The following is an 18,116-nucleotide window of genomic DNA, read 5'->3' on the forward strand; positions in this document are numbered from 1 at the left end:
AACTATAGGGGGATGCTTTCACTGTCTTATTTTTTTCAGATTATATGTTTTGAAATTAGGGTTTAAATATCTGATATTACACTATCAGATATTAGGACACATTTGTTTTCAGTTGTTTTCAATGACATGTTAGAATAAATCAGCTTTCTCAAATACTATCTTGGAATAGCATATAGAGGCTATAAAATCTGTCCTTTTATGGCCACACTCTGATGGTAATTCATGCTTTATGCTGACCTTAACTTTAATCAACCCATGAACTATTAGAATCAGCTAGTTTATTACTTATTTCTACAAGTAATTTATTTTTTTCCACTAGAGCTTCAGTGGACTAGCAGCAACACAAAGTAGATTAACATTTTTTGTTTTTTTGGTCTGAGTCAACCTGATTGGTGTTTAATTAAATTGTTCAGTCACCCTCACAGGGCATGTTTTTGAGTCATCTGAATAATCTTAGGTACCACAGATTTTATTCAGGGTGACCGAGAAGGAGTCTATTGACTAATCCAGGGTCCCCATTAAATATTCTCCTAGCTTAGAGTATTTTAAACTTCTGGTCAACAAAAGCAACTGCTTTTATGGTTCTCAGTTCTCAGCAGAAATTTATAGTCTGAGACTAATGGACGTTGGTTCATTTCCAAAAGATCATGGTATTACATGGTGTTCATATTTAATTGATAACAGTACAAACTTTAATACATCATTCTGCATTATAGATTATATCATATTTAGCCATCAATTTTTATAATATGAGTGTACCCTGACAATGTGTTATTTTTGTGCAAATGATGCAAGAACATGTTAATGCAGGAATAAGGGGCCTTAGAGGCTGTCAACTCATTTGCAGATTAAATCAAACAAACAAGCTGAACACATACACACATAGATTTGTGTTCATTCATGCACGGACATGGAAAAAAAATTCAGACTAAATAACTGTGGTCTCTTGATTTCATTTCAGAGTTTGTTTCTTTGTATGTTTGTTCACTGTCTAGTGTCTATTGTTTGTTCACTGGCCTTCTTACCTCAGTCTGTCCCTGCTACAGTTCACCCTGTTTCAGACCGATCTTTCTAATACTTAGCTCAGACCACCACCATACTTTAAAATTGTGACTGGCTCTCTGTTGCTTGCAAAAGGATTTGCCAACTCCCTTCCAGCTTGGCCAGTGCCTTCCACGATCCTCACATTTCTGTCTCTCCTCTTCACACATAATATCTTATGTTCAGCTGAACATTGGCACCTGCAGTTCTTCCAGCATGCCTGCTGCTGCAAGCCATGCACATGCTGGGAATGCTGTCCCCTCTGTTTAGAATGCTCTTCCTGTCTTTCTGCGAAATTCTGAGCCATATTCCTACATCCAGCACTAAGGTTTCCTCTGTGAAGCCTTTTCTGCCCACTCCTCAATTACTCACTTCCTGCCCTCCGCTACACCTGAACTTTTCAGTAGTTTTTTATTTGTTTGTTTGTTTTCCATGAAGGTATTTGAATGTTTGAAATCCAGATATTTATATGTCTGTTTTCACCACTGGATAGCATGTATCTCCAGGGTGAGACTCTCATTAGTTATCTTTCAAACTTTTCATCAGTTCTGTTATTATGAGAGCAATGAGCCTAACACAATGCCCAGCAAATAATAGGAACTAAAGTTTTCTTGAGTTGAGTGAAAGTGATTCTTTTAGATGAATAAGATATCCATAAGATAGTAAGTAAGTGAATGATCGACATCCTAAAATGTCCGCCATTGACCTAGGATCACCAGTTTCTCTCTGGAACTCATGAATGTGCTGTGGAGTCTTTGTCAGTAGAGATCTGGTAATGCAATTGCCTGGGCCTGAGGAAATTCCAAGTGTGTTTGACTAGAAATGTCAGGCACAGTGGCCAAATGTTCACATGTAACACTGAGTTTTGAAAATTAGATCATGTCATAAAATTTTATTGGACCAATTTTTGTGATCATTTCTGGGTCAGCTACTTCTGATGTAAATGTCATGGGATTCACACTTGCTCTGCCTGGGTTTGAAGTTTAGTTCCCTGTTACTTCCTGTGTAACTCTGGGCAAGTCACTTCACTTCTGAGTCCCAGTCTGTCCATCTGCTTAATAGGGGACAGCACCTCACAGGAGTAGTATGAGGGTTGAGTGAGAGTAACATGATGATGAATGTTAAGTGCTTAGGGTAGTGTGCAGCGCAGAAGAAAACCTCAGATGCTAGCAGCACTGCTGCATCCTGGTGAATTATGTTTAGGTGAACACGGAATGCCTATCAAGCTTGTTTAAGTGCAGGTGCGTTGCAGTTAAACATCCCATAGTTTACTTATTATGTGACTTGGCTATATTATTTAACTTCCCTGCTTCTTTTCCTCTTCTTAAAATGAGCATCATAATTTGACTCACCTTATGAGTTTGGAATGAGGATTGAATGAGAAATGCATATGAAACATGCAACACAGAACCCTGCATATAATAGGAGCTTAAAAACAATTAAATTGTTCAGTCACTCCCACAGACAGAGATTACCCGGAGCTGTTATACTGACAGAGATTACTCAGCACATTCTAGAGAAAGAAACTTTTAAAAATGAATGTCAGTTCTTTCATAGCATTTGTTTTTATTTATATATTTTTGCATGGTTTTTATTTTAAAATTAGTTCATTTTAGCTTAGCAGGAAGAATTTCTTATTTTCTAGACTTGTCATCATTGTTGGTAAGATCCTAAGTGCTGCCGAGGGCTGCCTATAGTTTCAAGTTACAGAATTAAAGGAAGGAGATGAGCTCTGGCTACCTTTTAACCATTTGACATGAAGAACTTTTACCTCATCATCTTGGGTATATAAGATTTCAAAGTGGAAATATCAGTTAAGAATTAAAGTGCATTTGGGGTACTTTCAGACAACCCGTGCAGAGTAGCATGGGAGATGCCCTCAGCATTGTCTGGCCCAGTATCTCCTCAGATGAGACCACAGGTGAAAGGGAGTGTGAAGAAGACAGCCATTCTAGCTTGGGATGTCATGGCATTCTTTACAAACAGGAGTGACTGTGTTTGGGCACTGCTGGTTGCTAGAGGATGCATTGTGAAACACAAATGCTTTGCATCCCTGCTCTCATGGACAACTGCTCTGAGCACCTCAGGAACCATTTGTATGTGTGAAAATTCCTCTTTAGTTCCAAATCCTTTCCATTGCCCATGCCAGTAAGGTATTTTTTAATTTTTTCAGAAATATTTCAGAAAATTTTTCTTTGCCCTCAATTTGCCACTTACCTATCTTATGTGAAAACATGTTTTAATTCCCCTTTTTTGTTACTTTATATGGTGGTAGTTCTATATAAAATATGTAGGTCAAGCAGGCAGCTTTATGAAAAATCTGTGGACATGGGACAGAAACTCCAGTTTGCCTTCCTGTGCTATAGCATTGAGGATAAGTGAAAGATTGCCATGTAGGTCAGATGTTTATTGTTCGAATCCAGTTTACTTCGGTGGTTGAGTTTCAGTTGACCAGAACCTTGCTGTGAGGAGACAAGCTCAAATCAGCTCCCTGGAGTCTTCACAGTGCAGTGTCTCCTGCTTGCCTCACCCTACCCTGCCCAGTTTTCATGTCCTTTGGCTCCAGTGTGACAAAGGATTCTGTCAGCCTGATGTTGTATCTGATCTGCCACTAATGCTTTTTTCCCCCATAGAAGAAATCAGACATTTCCAAAGTAGTGAGACTCTTCTGTCAGAAGATGAATGGAAGGTGTTAGTGCTGACAGGAAATACAGGAACTCAAGCCAATGTCACTCTCTGGGTGTATGGAGATAAAGGAGTCACTGGGCCAATAAGTCTTCGCAAGGACAGCTCAGAGCAGCTCTTCCTTCCAGGACACGAGGATGAGTTTCAGGTAAACAACACTGGCAGTAATATTTTCCTGTGAACATTTCAAAGACATTTCTGTAATGTAGAAGTGTGTGTGTGTGTGTCTCCTATATAAAATGAACCTCTGGTCTTTTAGAATGCCTGTAAGTTAATAATGCTTATTGTAACAATCAAAGGAAATATTTTTGCTCACATATCTTATTCAAGCAAGGAAAGTTGTAGAAAAATTTGCTTTCTTTAAAGACAGTTTATTTTAGGCCATGGGTTTGAAACTGGCCCTATAAACTGTCAACTTCAACTCAATTTATAACCGGCTTATAAGCTGTATAGAGATTATTCTGGTAATGAAAACTCTTCTTTTATATACTTGCATATACTTATAGATGTTGCTCAGCTGAGCTATACAGGTCTGAAATTATTTTCTTTTTATAAAATTATTTTTCATCTTTTTAATTAAAAAAGTCTTGAGAATGAAATCATTTCCTTGGCATCTTCACAGGCCATGTTTTGAAGCTTTGCCCATGCCCATTTCTAATTTCTCTCTCCTTTACTTCTTAGAGTCAGAGAACACTGGACTGCTTAAGTTTGCATGTAGCTGGTTGCCTCTCCTTGTTCCTCAGAGCTTTGGCCAAGTTTCAATTAGGACAATTACATTCCACTTCACTAATCCACCCTTCCAGCCCCACTGCCTGTGAAAGCTGTGTGGCTCTTTGGTGTACTGTTAAATAGCAGTCATTTTCTCTGGAGGGTATTCCTTTTGCATCCTAAGGCTGGCTAGAGAATAGAGAATGATTGAGGACAACTCATGTCACCAGGAACCCAAGGCTATTTGGGGCTACAGTACCTGGCAATCACTAATACTCAAATGGTTTCTAGATTCTTAGACCTGAGCCTGTCATTCTACTTTTGTAATCATTAAAGTTAATTTTTGCTGAAGAAAAGCAGTTGTCTGCAGTTGTGGAGGAGCACTTTGGCTCCTTGCACAGGCAGCCATACCTTATACAAATACATATTTCAAAAGATTATTTGAAGATAATTGTTTAGAATTCAGAATGTGTATGTATGGTTAGATCCTTAAGTCACCCCACAAAAGTCTAATTTTCTCATAATATACCTTGTGGTATATGTATTTATATGCTGATAAATCCTATCAATGTTTTTCTGAAAAATTTACTTAGGGTCAAATCTTGGAATGGATGGTATAGATTCTCAGTCTTGATTGCACATTGGAATTACCCAGGGAGCTTTAAAAACTACTGATGCCTGATTCCACCTCCAGAAATTCTAGTTTAATTTGCCTGAGGTACAGTCTGGGTATTGAGGTTTTTAGATGTTCCCCAAGTGATTCTAAAGTGCAACCAAGGTTGAGAATCCTGAATATAGCACTAGACTGCAAATCGGGTGAGCTAGATTGGAGTCCTTGCTTCCCACATGTTTGTTATGTGACCTTGAACATGCCACTTAATTTCTCCAGGCCAGCACTATCTTTATGTATAGAATACAGGCAATAAGATCTTTTCTTTCTAAATTTTAAGGTATTGTGATGACAAAAAGAGAAAATGTGTATAAATTAAAAAAGGAATCCTATTGACATATGGTAAAACTTATAAACTGGTTAAGAACAGAAGCCTTGGAGTCAGAGACCAGGTTCAAATCACCCTCTCACTAGTTCTGTGACGTTAAATAGACTGATTATCCTTACTAATCCTCAGTATCCTACTTAGTACAAGGTGGGTAATAATACTCACTTAAAAGCCTTGCTGTGTAGTTTAAAGAATGCCTGGGAAGGTGTGTGCCGTGCGCTGCACCTGGTAGATGGGAAGTGCTCTACAGATGACAGATTACAGGCACCAAGGACTCCCTCTGCTGGTAAATGGCTCAGGATATGTTTTCTACTGGCCTCTGTCATTTACTGTGAAGTGTGAATAGCTCTAGATGATTACCTCAGTGGTGGAGATTGGGTCTACACATGGAAGCCCCCAGGAGTGTAGAGTCTTGTGGACTCCAGGCCAGCAGGATGGGCATTGCCTGGGATCTTGTTAAACACACAGAATTTGGGTTCCCATCCCAGACCTACTGCATCAGAATCTGCATTTTAACCAGATCCCCAGGTAATCTGTGTGTGCACTAAAGTTTGAGAAGCACTGGCCTAGGGGTTAATGGGCACTCATAAGACTGGGGTCTTATGATAGTTTGAGAATCCTAAATTAGAATGAATTGACACATTTCTACACTCTCTCCTCTGTGGGTATTGATTCCCTTGTTCCTTTTCATTGGCATCATTTGCCACTTATAAGTTTGTCTTTCATTCTCTTTTCCTTCTTTCCAGTCCTGAAGTGAGCATATAGCCATTTTTGAGGACAATGTGGGATATTTTATTAAACTTGGGTTCAAATTTTACTTTTGGAACTTTCTGTGTATCCAGCTGTGTATCCTTAGACAAATGACTTAACCTGTTTGAATTTCTTCATCTTTTAAAGTAGACACTTAAAAGAGCCTTACCCTTCACAGGGTGACTGTGTGGATTGGAAGGGACAAGCATGTCAAGTCTTTCCCCCCTGGCTGGCACAGACCTGAGTGGCAGTTAGTTCTGCTCTTCTGCCTTAACAGACAGATAGGTGTCAAGTCACATATGCTGGGTAACCAGACTGTTCAGATATCCCTTTATTGTTTTCACTTAAATTGTGGAGAAAGGAAGTTTACACTTAAGTGCTAATAGATTCTTGGGACAATGAAAGGATATTTAAAGTGTGGTTTACCTTTTAGAGACAAACTAGCCTCAAACTGGAGGATAACTTCCTGCTTCCTCTGGGAGGAAGAGCTAGCCTCTGAGTTCTGCCACTGAAACCAGCTCTGGGAATAAGGAAGTGGGGGAAAATTGGCTGTTGGGGATTAACATCCCTATTTTCGTTCTTCCCAGTTGAGAACAGCATAATTTCTCTTGACCTGGTATTGAAACAGGCCCAGGTCTGTTCTAGCTGCTGCAGTCTGTAGGGGAAAGTGGTGGTGGGCACTTAAAAAAAAGAATTCTAAGCGTGGGAACTGGGTATGAAAAAGGAGTTCTGATAGTTTCTGGGTGATTTGACTGTCCCAGCTCTTTCAGGGTCTAGTCCATAGGTAGGCAATGTCTAGTCAGACATAATATGCAAGTGCCTGCCTCTTTATATCTCTAGTCTGCAGAGGTAGATTGGTGCCTGTAGTAGAAATAATAACAATGGCTATTATTGAAGCCATTAAGCAATAAGGTGGTATATTACATTAAAAAAAATCCTCACAGTTCAGTGTCCTGGACATATTTTATTATACTAAAAATATCTGCTTATAAGTCTGTCTCCCTTGCTAGTCTGTATATTTCTCCAAGTTAGAGATTGTGCCATTTTCATCTTCGCATACCTGTGGACTTGCACATTGTTTATTGTTTTAATATACATTTATTTAGTTGAACTGAAAATTTTATGCAGAAAGCATTATGTGACCATTCAACAGATAAAGAAATTGAAGAAAAGAGAAGTAAAAAAAACACACTTTACTCAGTTTACAAAAACATATTTTACTCCGTTTGCAACAGCCAGGCTTCCAGTTGAGCTAAAAGTGATTCCCAAAGCCAATTCTCCACAATGCTACCTGGATTAACAAATACTCTTGGGCCACATCAAAAACTAAATCAGCACCCATATTCTGTGGGCAGGTTTGCTTCTCTTCCTTGAACGTAGAACATCTATATCTTAACCTAGGTATCATCAAAGACAACAGGATTTTCAGAGTACAAGGAAGTTCTAGACTCACACTTTTCTTAAGCTTGTAGAAATCACCATATTTAGCTTTTCTTTGGTGAAAATTGTTTTTTTTAATTTCTTAAAATACAAGCCCGTCTTTCTGTCATTGGAACTCAGAAAGTGTTGGCTTCCAGTGAGAAATGTGTGGTAGTCAGAGAACTGAGCATATGCGTGTTCTTCATCCTGTTCTCTCATTTGACTCCTTCTGCATATTTTTAGTCAAGTCTCATGATATTTCTGTCTCATACTCTGTGTCTGTGAGGTTCACTGATTGCTTCTTGAGGGCATTTCATTTCTAGACTCTGAAAGAGTTTCTGAGAGCTTTTTAACTATTAGGAACAAAAAATGCATTTAGTGTAAAAAGAAAGAATTTTTTAATGTGCTTAATTTAAAAAATTCTGATAATTTTTTTCTCCTTTGCATTTCATTCAGGTTGAAATAAGAAACACTGGAAACATATATAAGATAAGGATAGGACATGATGGAACCAGTGAGCAACCCGAGTGGAACTTGCAGAGGGTAATCATGTCACTTATTTTTTTCTTCATAGTTATTCTCTGATGAAAAGAAGCAAGCTGGCTATGTAAAGCAGTGAAAATGGTATTTTCCTAATTACAGATGCTCCTTGACTTACAGTGGGGTTATGTCTCTGTAAACTCATGGTAAATAAAAGATATCCTAAGTCAAAAATGAATTTAATGCCACTGACATAGCAGATAGTTCTCTACTTACTGTGGTTTGACTTAAGATTTTTCGACTTATGATGGCGTGAAAGCGACATCTATTCAATAAAAGCTGTAACCCATCATAGGTCATACAGAGCTCTCTGACTTATGATGGGTTACTTCCCAATAAACCCATCATAACCTCAAGAAATTGTAAGTTGAACTGTGGTAAGTTGAGGACCATCCGTACTGTAAATAATGTGAACAAAATTTTTGTGGACATAACACTCTAAACAAATATGGTTCATTCTTGCGAAAGGTTTTTTTTAATAGCATATTTATGGTTATATTTGCAAAGATAATCTGTTCATAGAAATCTGAAGAATACGGTGAAGTGTAAGAACAAAAATGAATTGTTATTCATTGATCATTAGATGACCACTCGGTGGTGCATTTTTTTTTTCATATCTTTTTTCTATGAATCTCTTTCATGGTTCCTTGCAGGCTCATGTGCTTTCTCTCTCTCGGTATAGATATAGATACATACACACACACATAGCACATATATATGTGTAAATATCAATGTAAAATATAGCCATGTGCCACATAGTGATGTTTTGATTAGCAATGGACTGCATATACAATGGTGGTCCCATAAGATTATAATGGAGCTGAAAAATTCTTACTGCCTAGTGATGTCACAGCTGTTGTAATGTCCTATTGTAATGAATTACTCATGTATTTGTGGTGATGCAGGTGTAAACAAACCTACTGTGCTGCCAGTTGTGTAGAAGAATAGCATATTCAATTATGTACAGTACGTAATACTTGCTAATGTAACCAACTGTTACTGGGATGTGTGTTTTATATATATGTAATTTAATATATATAAAAATATATTTTATATATATACATATAATGCCATATACTTTTAATCACTTAGAGTGTACTCATTCTACTTATTAACTTATTATACTTATATTAACTCATTCTACTTATTAACAAAAAGTTAACTGTAAAACAGCCTCAGGCAGCCTTTCAAGAAGTGTTCCAGAAGAAGGCATTGTTATCATAGGAGATGACAGCTTCATGCATGTTGTTCCCCTGAATATCTTCCAATGGGTCAAGATGTGGAGGTGTAAGGCAGTGATATGGGTGAACCTGACATTGTGCAGGCCTAGGCGAATGTGTATGTTCATGTCTTTATTTTTAACAAGAAAGCTTAAAAAGTAAAAAAAAAAAAAAAAACAAAAATTTAAGTAGAGAGCCAGGCGCAGTGGCTCACACCTATAATCCTAGCACTTTGGGAGGCCAAGGCGGGTGGATCATGAGGTCAGGAGTTCAAGACCAGCCTGACCAACATGGTGAAATCTCATCTCTACTAAAAATACAAGAATTAGCTGGGCGTGGTGATATGCACCTGTAATCCCAGCTACTCAGGAGGCTGAGGCAGGAGAATTGCTTGAACCTGGGAGGTGGAGGTTACAGTGAGCCAAGATCACACCACTGCATTCCAGCCTGGTTAACAAAGCGAGACTCTGTCTTAAAAAAAATAATAATAAAATAAGTAGAAAAAAGCTTATGGGCCGGGTGCGGTGGATCATGCCTGTCATCTCAGCACTTTGGGAGGCCGAAGTGGAATGGATCACCTGAGGTCAGGAGTTGGAGACCAGCCTGGCTAACATGGTGAAACCCCATCTCTACTAAAATTAGCCAGGCATGGTGGCAGGCGCCTGTAGTCCCAGCTAGTCGGGAGGCTGAGGCAGGAGAATCGCTTGAACCCCAGAGGCAGAGGTTGCAGTGAGCTGAGATTGCACCATTGCACTCCAGTCTGGGGGACAAGAGTGAGACTGTGTCTCAAAAAAAAAAAAAGCTTATGGAATAAGGATATAAAGAAAGAAAATATTTTTGTATGACTGTACATTGTGTTTGTGTTGTAAGCTAAGTGTTATTACAAAAGAGTCAAAAAGTTTTTAAAAAATTAAATGTTTAATTTATTATGGAAAAAAGAAAAATATTTTTTATGAATTTAGTGTAGCCTAAGTATACATTGTTAATGAAGCCTACAGTAGTGTACAGTAATGTCCTAGGCCTTCACATTCACTCACCACTTACTCACTGACTCACCCAGAGCAACTTCCATCCTGCAAACTCCATTCATGGCAAATGCCCTATACAAGTGTACCATTTTTAATCTTTCATGCTCTATTTTTAGTTTACCTTTTATCTGTTTAATATGTTTAGATTCGTAAATACTTACCATTGTGTTACAATTTCCTGTAGTACAGTAACATGCTACACAGGTGTGTAGCCTGTGATCAATAAGCTATACCATATAGCCTAGGTATGTAGTAGGCTATTCCATCTAGGTTTGTGTAAGTGCACTCTATAATGTTTACACAATAATGAAATTGCCTAACAATGCATTTCTTGGAAAGTATCCCCATTGTTAAACAACACATGAATATATATAAAAACATATGTATAAATAAATACCTTAAATATGTACATATAAATACGTGTGTGTGTGTATATATATATATATATATATATATATGTTTATATGTGCTTTGCCCTTTTAGTGAAATTGAATCATGCTATGTATGCACTTTGAGATCCTGGTTTTTTTATTTTTTATTTTTATTTAATCATGGCAGTAATAACAATAATAATAATAATGAGTATTTGTTGAGTGCTTAACATATGCCACCTACCTTACAAATACCACTGTATTTCTGCCTAATAGCAGCTCTTTGATTTAGGTACCATTAATATCCTATTTTACATATGAGAAAACTGAGGCTCGATCAAGTTAAGTAATTTGCCTGCAGTAAATGGTCTTATTGTATGTTGGACTCCAGAGACTGAGATCTTAAGCACTATCATTGGGCCTTAAGTTTATTTTCAAAAATAGATGGTAATTAAACACTTAAAAGCCTTGAGATTTCTGTATGGAAGCACTAGATTATAGTGGAGTCAGATGAAATGGTTTGAATCATAGAACATCTTTGCTTTCTGGCTTTAAATACTATATCTGTCACTGGTTCCTTTACAGTACAAGATAAGTTATTCCAAAATGCTTCAGGTTTAAAATTTGGAATACCACTGATAGAGTCTAGCAAAATATTTCTTTCTTTTTAAGTGTTTCTTAATTTTATCTGTGATTTTTATTATTGTATCTTTGGTTGTATAATAAAAGTAATTGAGAAAAATGTTAATTTTGTTGAGGTGTTTATTGTAGTATTTCTTAGGACATGCCTATATAATGAAATGTTTTCTAATAGTTCAGGAACAGGTAAATATGTTCCAGTCAGTAAGTCAAGAAATATCTACTTAGCACCTAATACATGCCCTGCATTATGCTAGATGATATGGAGGATTTGAGGAAACCATTTGGTGACTTTAAAGTTTTCTATTTAGAAGCATTGAAAGAATTCTAAGATGAGAAAAGCAATGACCTTTTAAGAAGATGCAAAAACCATGGAACCTGCAAAGTGTAGTAAAATCAGAAGCTCTGTGCCTGTGAATTACTGGGAAAGGTGAGTCAGAACTAAAATTTTAGAAGAAACTTACCCATGAGTTAAGTGGGCCTGAAGTCAATAGCATGGCTTATGCTTTCTCTGGGGCCTGTGAGTGAGAAAAGTGGTTGAGGGGTATAGCAACATCACTACATAGTGATTCTTCAACTGGAGGAAAAAACATCCCCAGCAGAAGCTGTCCAAGGAAGGAGCACTCAGTCCTGGGAACCAAGGGAAGCATCATCCATTCCTCTGGTCAGTGGTAAAGGCTTGTGTGAAGAGTAAAGTGGGTAGAACACTAATTAATTGATTGAATTGAGCAGCTAGAAACTGTCATTACCAAAGCAATGTAAGAGAAGGGACATTTCCTACACCTTACTTTACTTTTTATTGTGAAGTGATTTCAAATTTATTTTAAAAATTGCAAGAATGGAAGAAAAAAACTCAAATTTCACTCAGATTCCCAGTTGTTAAGGTTGCACCCCATCTACTTTACCATTCCCTGTTAAAATATATATATATGTTTGTGTGTTTATATGTATGTCTTAATCGTTTGACAAATATTTACTGACATGAAGTCCATTGATTCTTTGGCTATGTAAATATCGTATTCACCATAAAATTTTTACCCACTAATTTTAGGATCCATTGATGATTTTTGCCTTAGTCAGTTATTACTGTGATGGTGGCCAAATGGTGATTTTTATATTCTATTGTTATTTCTCTATTTATTAATTGGCATTCTACTACAAGGTAGAACTTTTTCCTTCTCTCCATTTCAAAATTTCATTTATTCATACCAGCGTGTACTTGCAGATTCTTACTTTATTTGATGGGTTAATCTTTATTAACATAATTTACTTTGATGCTGAAATCATCCTTCATTTTTTCCTGTAAGCCCCTATATTTTTTTCACATGTCACTGTCCGTTCTACGAGGACTTCTTTACTTTCTGATTTGAAAAGATGTTTCAGGCTTATCTAGTACTTTCTTTTCCCTAGCCCTGGAATTACCTATTTCTCAAGGAGCCCTAGTTTAATTTAGTGGAGAATGGTTTTTAGACACCAGTATTTACGTGAGCCATTCAAAGAAGTTACTTTCCCTACTAATGCCCATTCGCCTCAGCCCTGAGGCCGCTTCCTGTGATGTAAAAAGCCAGCCATGCTTCTGCTTTCCCAAGATGCTCCCCAATAAATGTTTCCAGTGTGGAAAACACTGAGTTTCCCACATGAGTTTTGGAAACACTGAGTTTTTCATTCCTCTCTTGGAAAGTCACAATGCAAATAAATATAGTAAAGGCTCTGGGATGCCCTGTGGTAAGGAAATCTGTTTAACAGCATTTCCAAAACTAAATTCACCATGGGGTCATATTTTTCAGGTAAAATCTATTAACATTCTATGAAAGGAATATTGTGCATTACTGTAGGGGTTTGAGGCATTTGGGGTTTGATTTAGGAAAAAGATATGACCATGGTGCAGAGGCAGTAGCACACATATTATATTAGGTGATGTTGTGACAAGATTGCATGTGGAGGAAGTTCCCTCCAGCAGTAATCTGTCCAGAAGCCACAGCGCAGGCCTATACTCAAAAGGGGAAGAGGGCAAGGGAGCTCCCTAGGGAGCCTAGGTGATGCCTCTGAGTGCACAGTGGGGACATGAGTCAGAGAGCCCCGAAGGGAAGGTTATGAAATATTTCATCCTAAATATGTAAAATAATTTGTTCCCCAATGAAAGGCAAAGTGTCTATTTGCAAAGCTGAAATAGTTTCCTTGTGTTCGAAGGATGATTACATAGACTGGAATTTGTCAGACACAAGCCATTTGACCTTGTTTAGGTAGAGTCACTTGATAAATACATAGACCTACAAATATTTTATTACCATCTCTTGCAGCCCTATTCAAGCACATAGAAAAAAATTCTGTATAGGTGACTACCATCTTCTGTCTGATAATTAAACTCTAGTCATTATTTCTTCCCTCAGTATTTCACAAATACACTGGAAGTTTATTGCTATACAGTACAAAATTTTATTCCTCCACATGCATTTGCTCTGTGGCAAAATTCAGTAATCTTTATGTCTTTTATATAGTCTTCTTAATCAGTATTTCCCTTTTCTTATATTGCATGGACCATGCTAGTCAAATTAACTTTATATTTTAGGACAGGTTAGGGCCAAGGCAATTTTTAAATACATAGATTTCAGTGTGTCAGGGTGGGAGAGAGCACATCAAGTCTCTCCTTGGACTTTGGTACTAAAATAAACAATAGCACAGATTTGTACTCATATTCAGAAAACAATTGTACTCGTATTCAAAGTGTTTTATCAAGTATTACTAGAAGACTTAATAAGAGTTGGAAGAGTTCTGTTGGTCGTTTGAGCATGCCAACATGACTAAGATGCAGTTCTTGTCTTCAAAGAACACAATCTACCATTAACCTGACTATAAACCAGATTGTGCTTAGTTATCCATAAAGTTGTCATTGTAATTGTCCCAGTGAAAATGGCACATGCTGTCTCTACATCTGTCTTCCAAAAGATTTATGGAGAGAATTAAATTGATTTCTCCCTTTTCTCAGGTTCTGAGAGGAAAGGTTGGGTAACCTGACCTAGATGTTATATTCTCATTACTGAATTCTAACATGTTAATTCAGACATTGTAAGTACCACCATATGTCTGTTCCAGTCAACTATTTTTAGGATATGTATTTAATGACTTGGTTGAAATTTTTAAAAGTAATCCAGGAATTTTAAGTTTCTAAGAAACAAGAATGAGTTTTTATGGTAATGTTCTCTTGTGAAACAACTAATATTTGCTGTTGTAAATCAGTAGGGGGAGCTCAGCAAATGAATTTTAGTTTCTACTGAAGGCATTCCTAACATTGTTCCTATTCATTTAGGAAATTAAAACAAAATGCTGAATATTTTATGTGATAAAGGCACTGCTGTTTCTTTTTCCTTTTTTTTTTTCCCAAGCACTGTGTTTATTTGTTTGTTTTCAAGGAAAATGAATGCATGTTTCAGTGAAAAAATGGTTTTGGAAATTAACCCTTTTTCTATTTCTCATCTACCCCAACATAAAGTTTGGCTTTGAAGCTTAATATCAGTGCACTTTTTCTCAGCCATATCGACTCTTTCATAGTACTCACATTTGGCAGTTCTGCATCAGAGCTAAAGCAAAAGTCAAGGCTTTGGGTCTTTTTAGTATTGATAGAAAAATACTAGACGATGCTTCAGTCTGAAAGCCAAAAGAAAATACTATTTCCAAAAAAGAAAATGATTGGTTTCACAATGACCAAAGGCTGCCTTTTGTGGACTTGGAAAATCTGAAAGTCTGTCATTATTAGGACATATGTCATTATTAGGATCATTCTCCCCATTAATGATCAGCCATTTATAGCCAATAGCTATTGTTCATCTTGTGATAAACAATTCAAGCACTTATGGAATGCTTTTTTTGGGGGGAAGCCGTTGTTTCTAAACAAGTGTTTGTTGAAATCATTCCCAGTGTCCAAGATTAAAATGGGTGAAAACCTAGTTTTTGACATAGCATTTTGAGCAGGGAACACCTGCCCATTTCATGATACTCTGGTACTTTGGGGCTTTTGATCTAGTGGTGGGTCATGTGATGTCATTCAGAGTCTTAAACTTTTATTCCTTGATCATACTTTAGAGGCCTTTGTGAAGGTCTGACTTGCTATTTCAGCCATATTAATGCACACTAACCAACTGTGCTGTCTAGCGTTCAAAACACTGTTGTAGAATATTAATCCAGGTCATCATACTGATTTCAGGTAATGGGTAGCTTCTACCCAAAACAAGATGGCTATAACTGAACATAGACAGATAGTAATTAACTTTGAATATTAAAAAAAGAAAGATAAGCATACATATTAGCAAATGCTTTTAAATAAAACTAATAATTGTTTTTAAATCTTAGGTTTGCTTTTTTTATTCTCTGGAATTGACTTTGGCTCTTTCAAATTGAGGTAATAAACTTTAGAGTTGAAGTCAAAAGACTTGAAAGATGTTTAATTTCTAAAAAGTTAAAAAATCACTTTTTCTCTAGGTTTTTCTTACTGTAAAATAGGGCTCAACGGTACTTGGTATCTCACAAGTTGTGAATATCAAGTGAAAAAAATAAATGAAACATAATCAGACCTTTTTGATTCCCTCATCCAACCTGCTTCTCCTTTAGTCTTGTTCGTCTGAGAAGATGGTGTCAGTGTCTACCTAGTTATATAAGCCAGAACCCTATGAATTTTCCTAGATTGTTTTATTTCCCTTCCCTCCAAAATCCAATCCCTCAGGAATCTCCTGCTGACTCTATTGCTGAAACATACCTCAATTTTGTCTATTTTTCCTCCATCTTATTACCATCACTTCACTCCAAGTTGCATTTTTTTCTCTTCTGTCTGCTGTAAAGATCTCCTATGATAGGCTTCCAGCTTCTTTTTCTCCCGCCTCAGTATCCAGATTTCAAAGAGAAGCCAGAGTGATCTCTTATTAACATCAGTCAGATCATGTCCCCTCATGTAATCTGTCCCCTGCCCACCTCTTTCTCGTCCCCTTCTCATGCTGTGGAAGCCACACTGGTCTTCTCCTGCTTTAGAGGTCCTTTGCTATGCAATCTAAAGGGAGCCCACATTTGCTCTTGATCACATCAGCATGGTTTATTTTCTTTATAACACATCCCTTATCTGATATTTTATATTTGTTCATAGTCCGACTTCCACTAGAAAGTGAGTGCCTTGAGAACAGGAACTTTGTATTATTCAGTGTTATAATCCCAACTCCTAGAGTATTGCCTGTCATGTAGTAGATGTTAAACATTTGTGGAATGAATGAATAAATAAAACACATTTTGTTTATTTAACAAATATTTATAATATGTGAAGTACGGCTGGGTGCATTGGCTCATGCCTGTAATCCCAGCACTTTGGGAACCCGAGGCCAGAGGATCTCCTGAGCCCAGGAGTTCAACACCAGCCTGGGCAACATGGGAAGACCCCTGTCTCTACAGAAATGCAAAAATTAGCTGGGTGTGCTGCAGTGAGCTGAGATTGTACCACTGCACTCCAGCCTGGGTGACAGAGGGAGACCCTGTTTCATATATATAGCCTGGAGAGTCTTGGAGGTTTGACCCATTCACACAGAATTAGCGGCGAGATAAGGCCAATGCCCCTTCTCTTGGCCCATGGCCTAATGCTCTCTCCAATGTCTGGGCTGCCTCTGCAGCACATGTTTGCTATATATTCTGGATAAATAGACTCAAATAGAATAGGAATTCTCTTGAAGCTTTTTGATTCTTCTAAGTCTTTGAATTGAAGTGGGTCATAGGTTTTGGTGAATTTGTTATTATTTTAACCTACTGCTGGTTAATATGATATGGTAACCTACTTGATATGAGCCCCAGGCAATCCTGAGATTAGCCAAATTAGGTAAGAAATGCCTTATTTTTTTGAAGTTTTAAAGTATCTCATAAATGTTTCTAGTTCCTTTTCATTTCCAGTTACTTCTTCACTTCAGGGTTCTAGAAAGAACCACATAAAGGAAATAGCAAGTTCTGAAATGCGGTAAGAAAAATAGTTTGTTTTTGAAGATTTTCTAGTTCAGTGAACAGCAGGAAGCACCAGCTTCTTTTCACAAAATCTCCAGGCAAATGTTTAATCTCAAAAGACTCCAGTAGTTTATAGAAACATTCTCAAAGTTGTGCCAGCTTATTTGAACCAAAGATAAATTCATGTATTTGATAGTCCCTCAGTCAGTTGTAAATACCATAGTTGGTCCCCGTTGTACAGTCCTTGATAACAAATAGGGTATTATCACAAGGCACAGGATGAGAAATAAGGACATTTAGAGCCAAGCTTTGACTTTGTGTCTGATTTGCAAGAACACTTAAAATGTTCCGTATGAACACATTTAAACCTTATTATATTTTCATATTTCTGGCTATACAAAGAAAATACTAATGACTGACATGAGTGCCCCATCCACCATCCCCAGTATCAGATCTTATAGAGTACTATAAATACTTTGTGTCCAACAAATGTGTTGGTGACTATTTGCCTTTATTTTTTCAGAAAAAGCTTTGTGTATATGGAATCTGTAATGAGAGTAGAAGTATTTTTTTTGTTTTATAGAACAAAGGTTTATGATATTTCAGAGTAGGATTTCTAAAAGGATTTTTTTCTAAACCTTTCTCATCCTAATATATTCTTTGTGTTCTATCCAGTGTTTATCTTACATCCAGTGTTCAGTAGACAAATGGCCACATGGGTAGCTCTCAGAAAGTATTTGTTGACTCTGG

The 18,116-nt window shown here is 37.2% G+C and overlaps 1 protein-coding gene across 1 annotated transcript in view; it reads left to right on the top strand.

Annotated features, from left to right (window-relative positions):
- The window catches only part of RP1 (RP1 axonemal microtubule associated), a 333,216-nt gene that overhangs the window by 192,965 nt on the left and 122,135 nt on the right, over positions 1–18,116 (top strand). The window contains exons 19-20 of the mRNA XM_057303012.2: positions 3,675–3,874; positions 8,058–8,144. Coding sequence (XP_057158995.2) covers positions 3,675–3,874; positions 8,058–8,144 — 287 coding nt within the window. The remainder of the gene's footprint in view (positions 1–3,674; positions 3,875–8,057; positions 8,145–18,116) is intronic.

The sequence above is a fragment of the Pan paniscus genome, chromosome 7, assembly GCF_029289425.2.
Source record: "Pan paniscus chromosome 7, NHGRI_mPanPan1-v2.0_pri, whole genome shotgun sequence".
In the NCBI taxonomy this organism is placed as follows: Eukaryota; Metazoa; Chordata; class Mammalia; order Primates; family Hominidae; genus Pan; species Pan paniscus.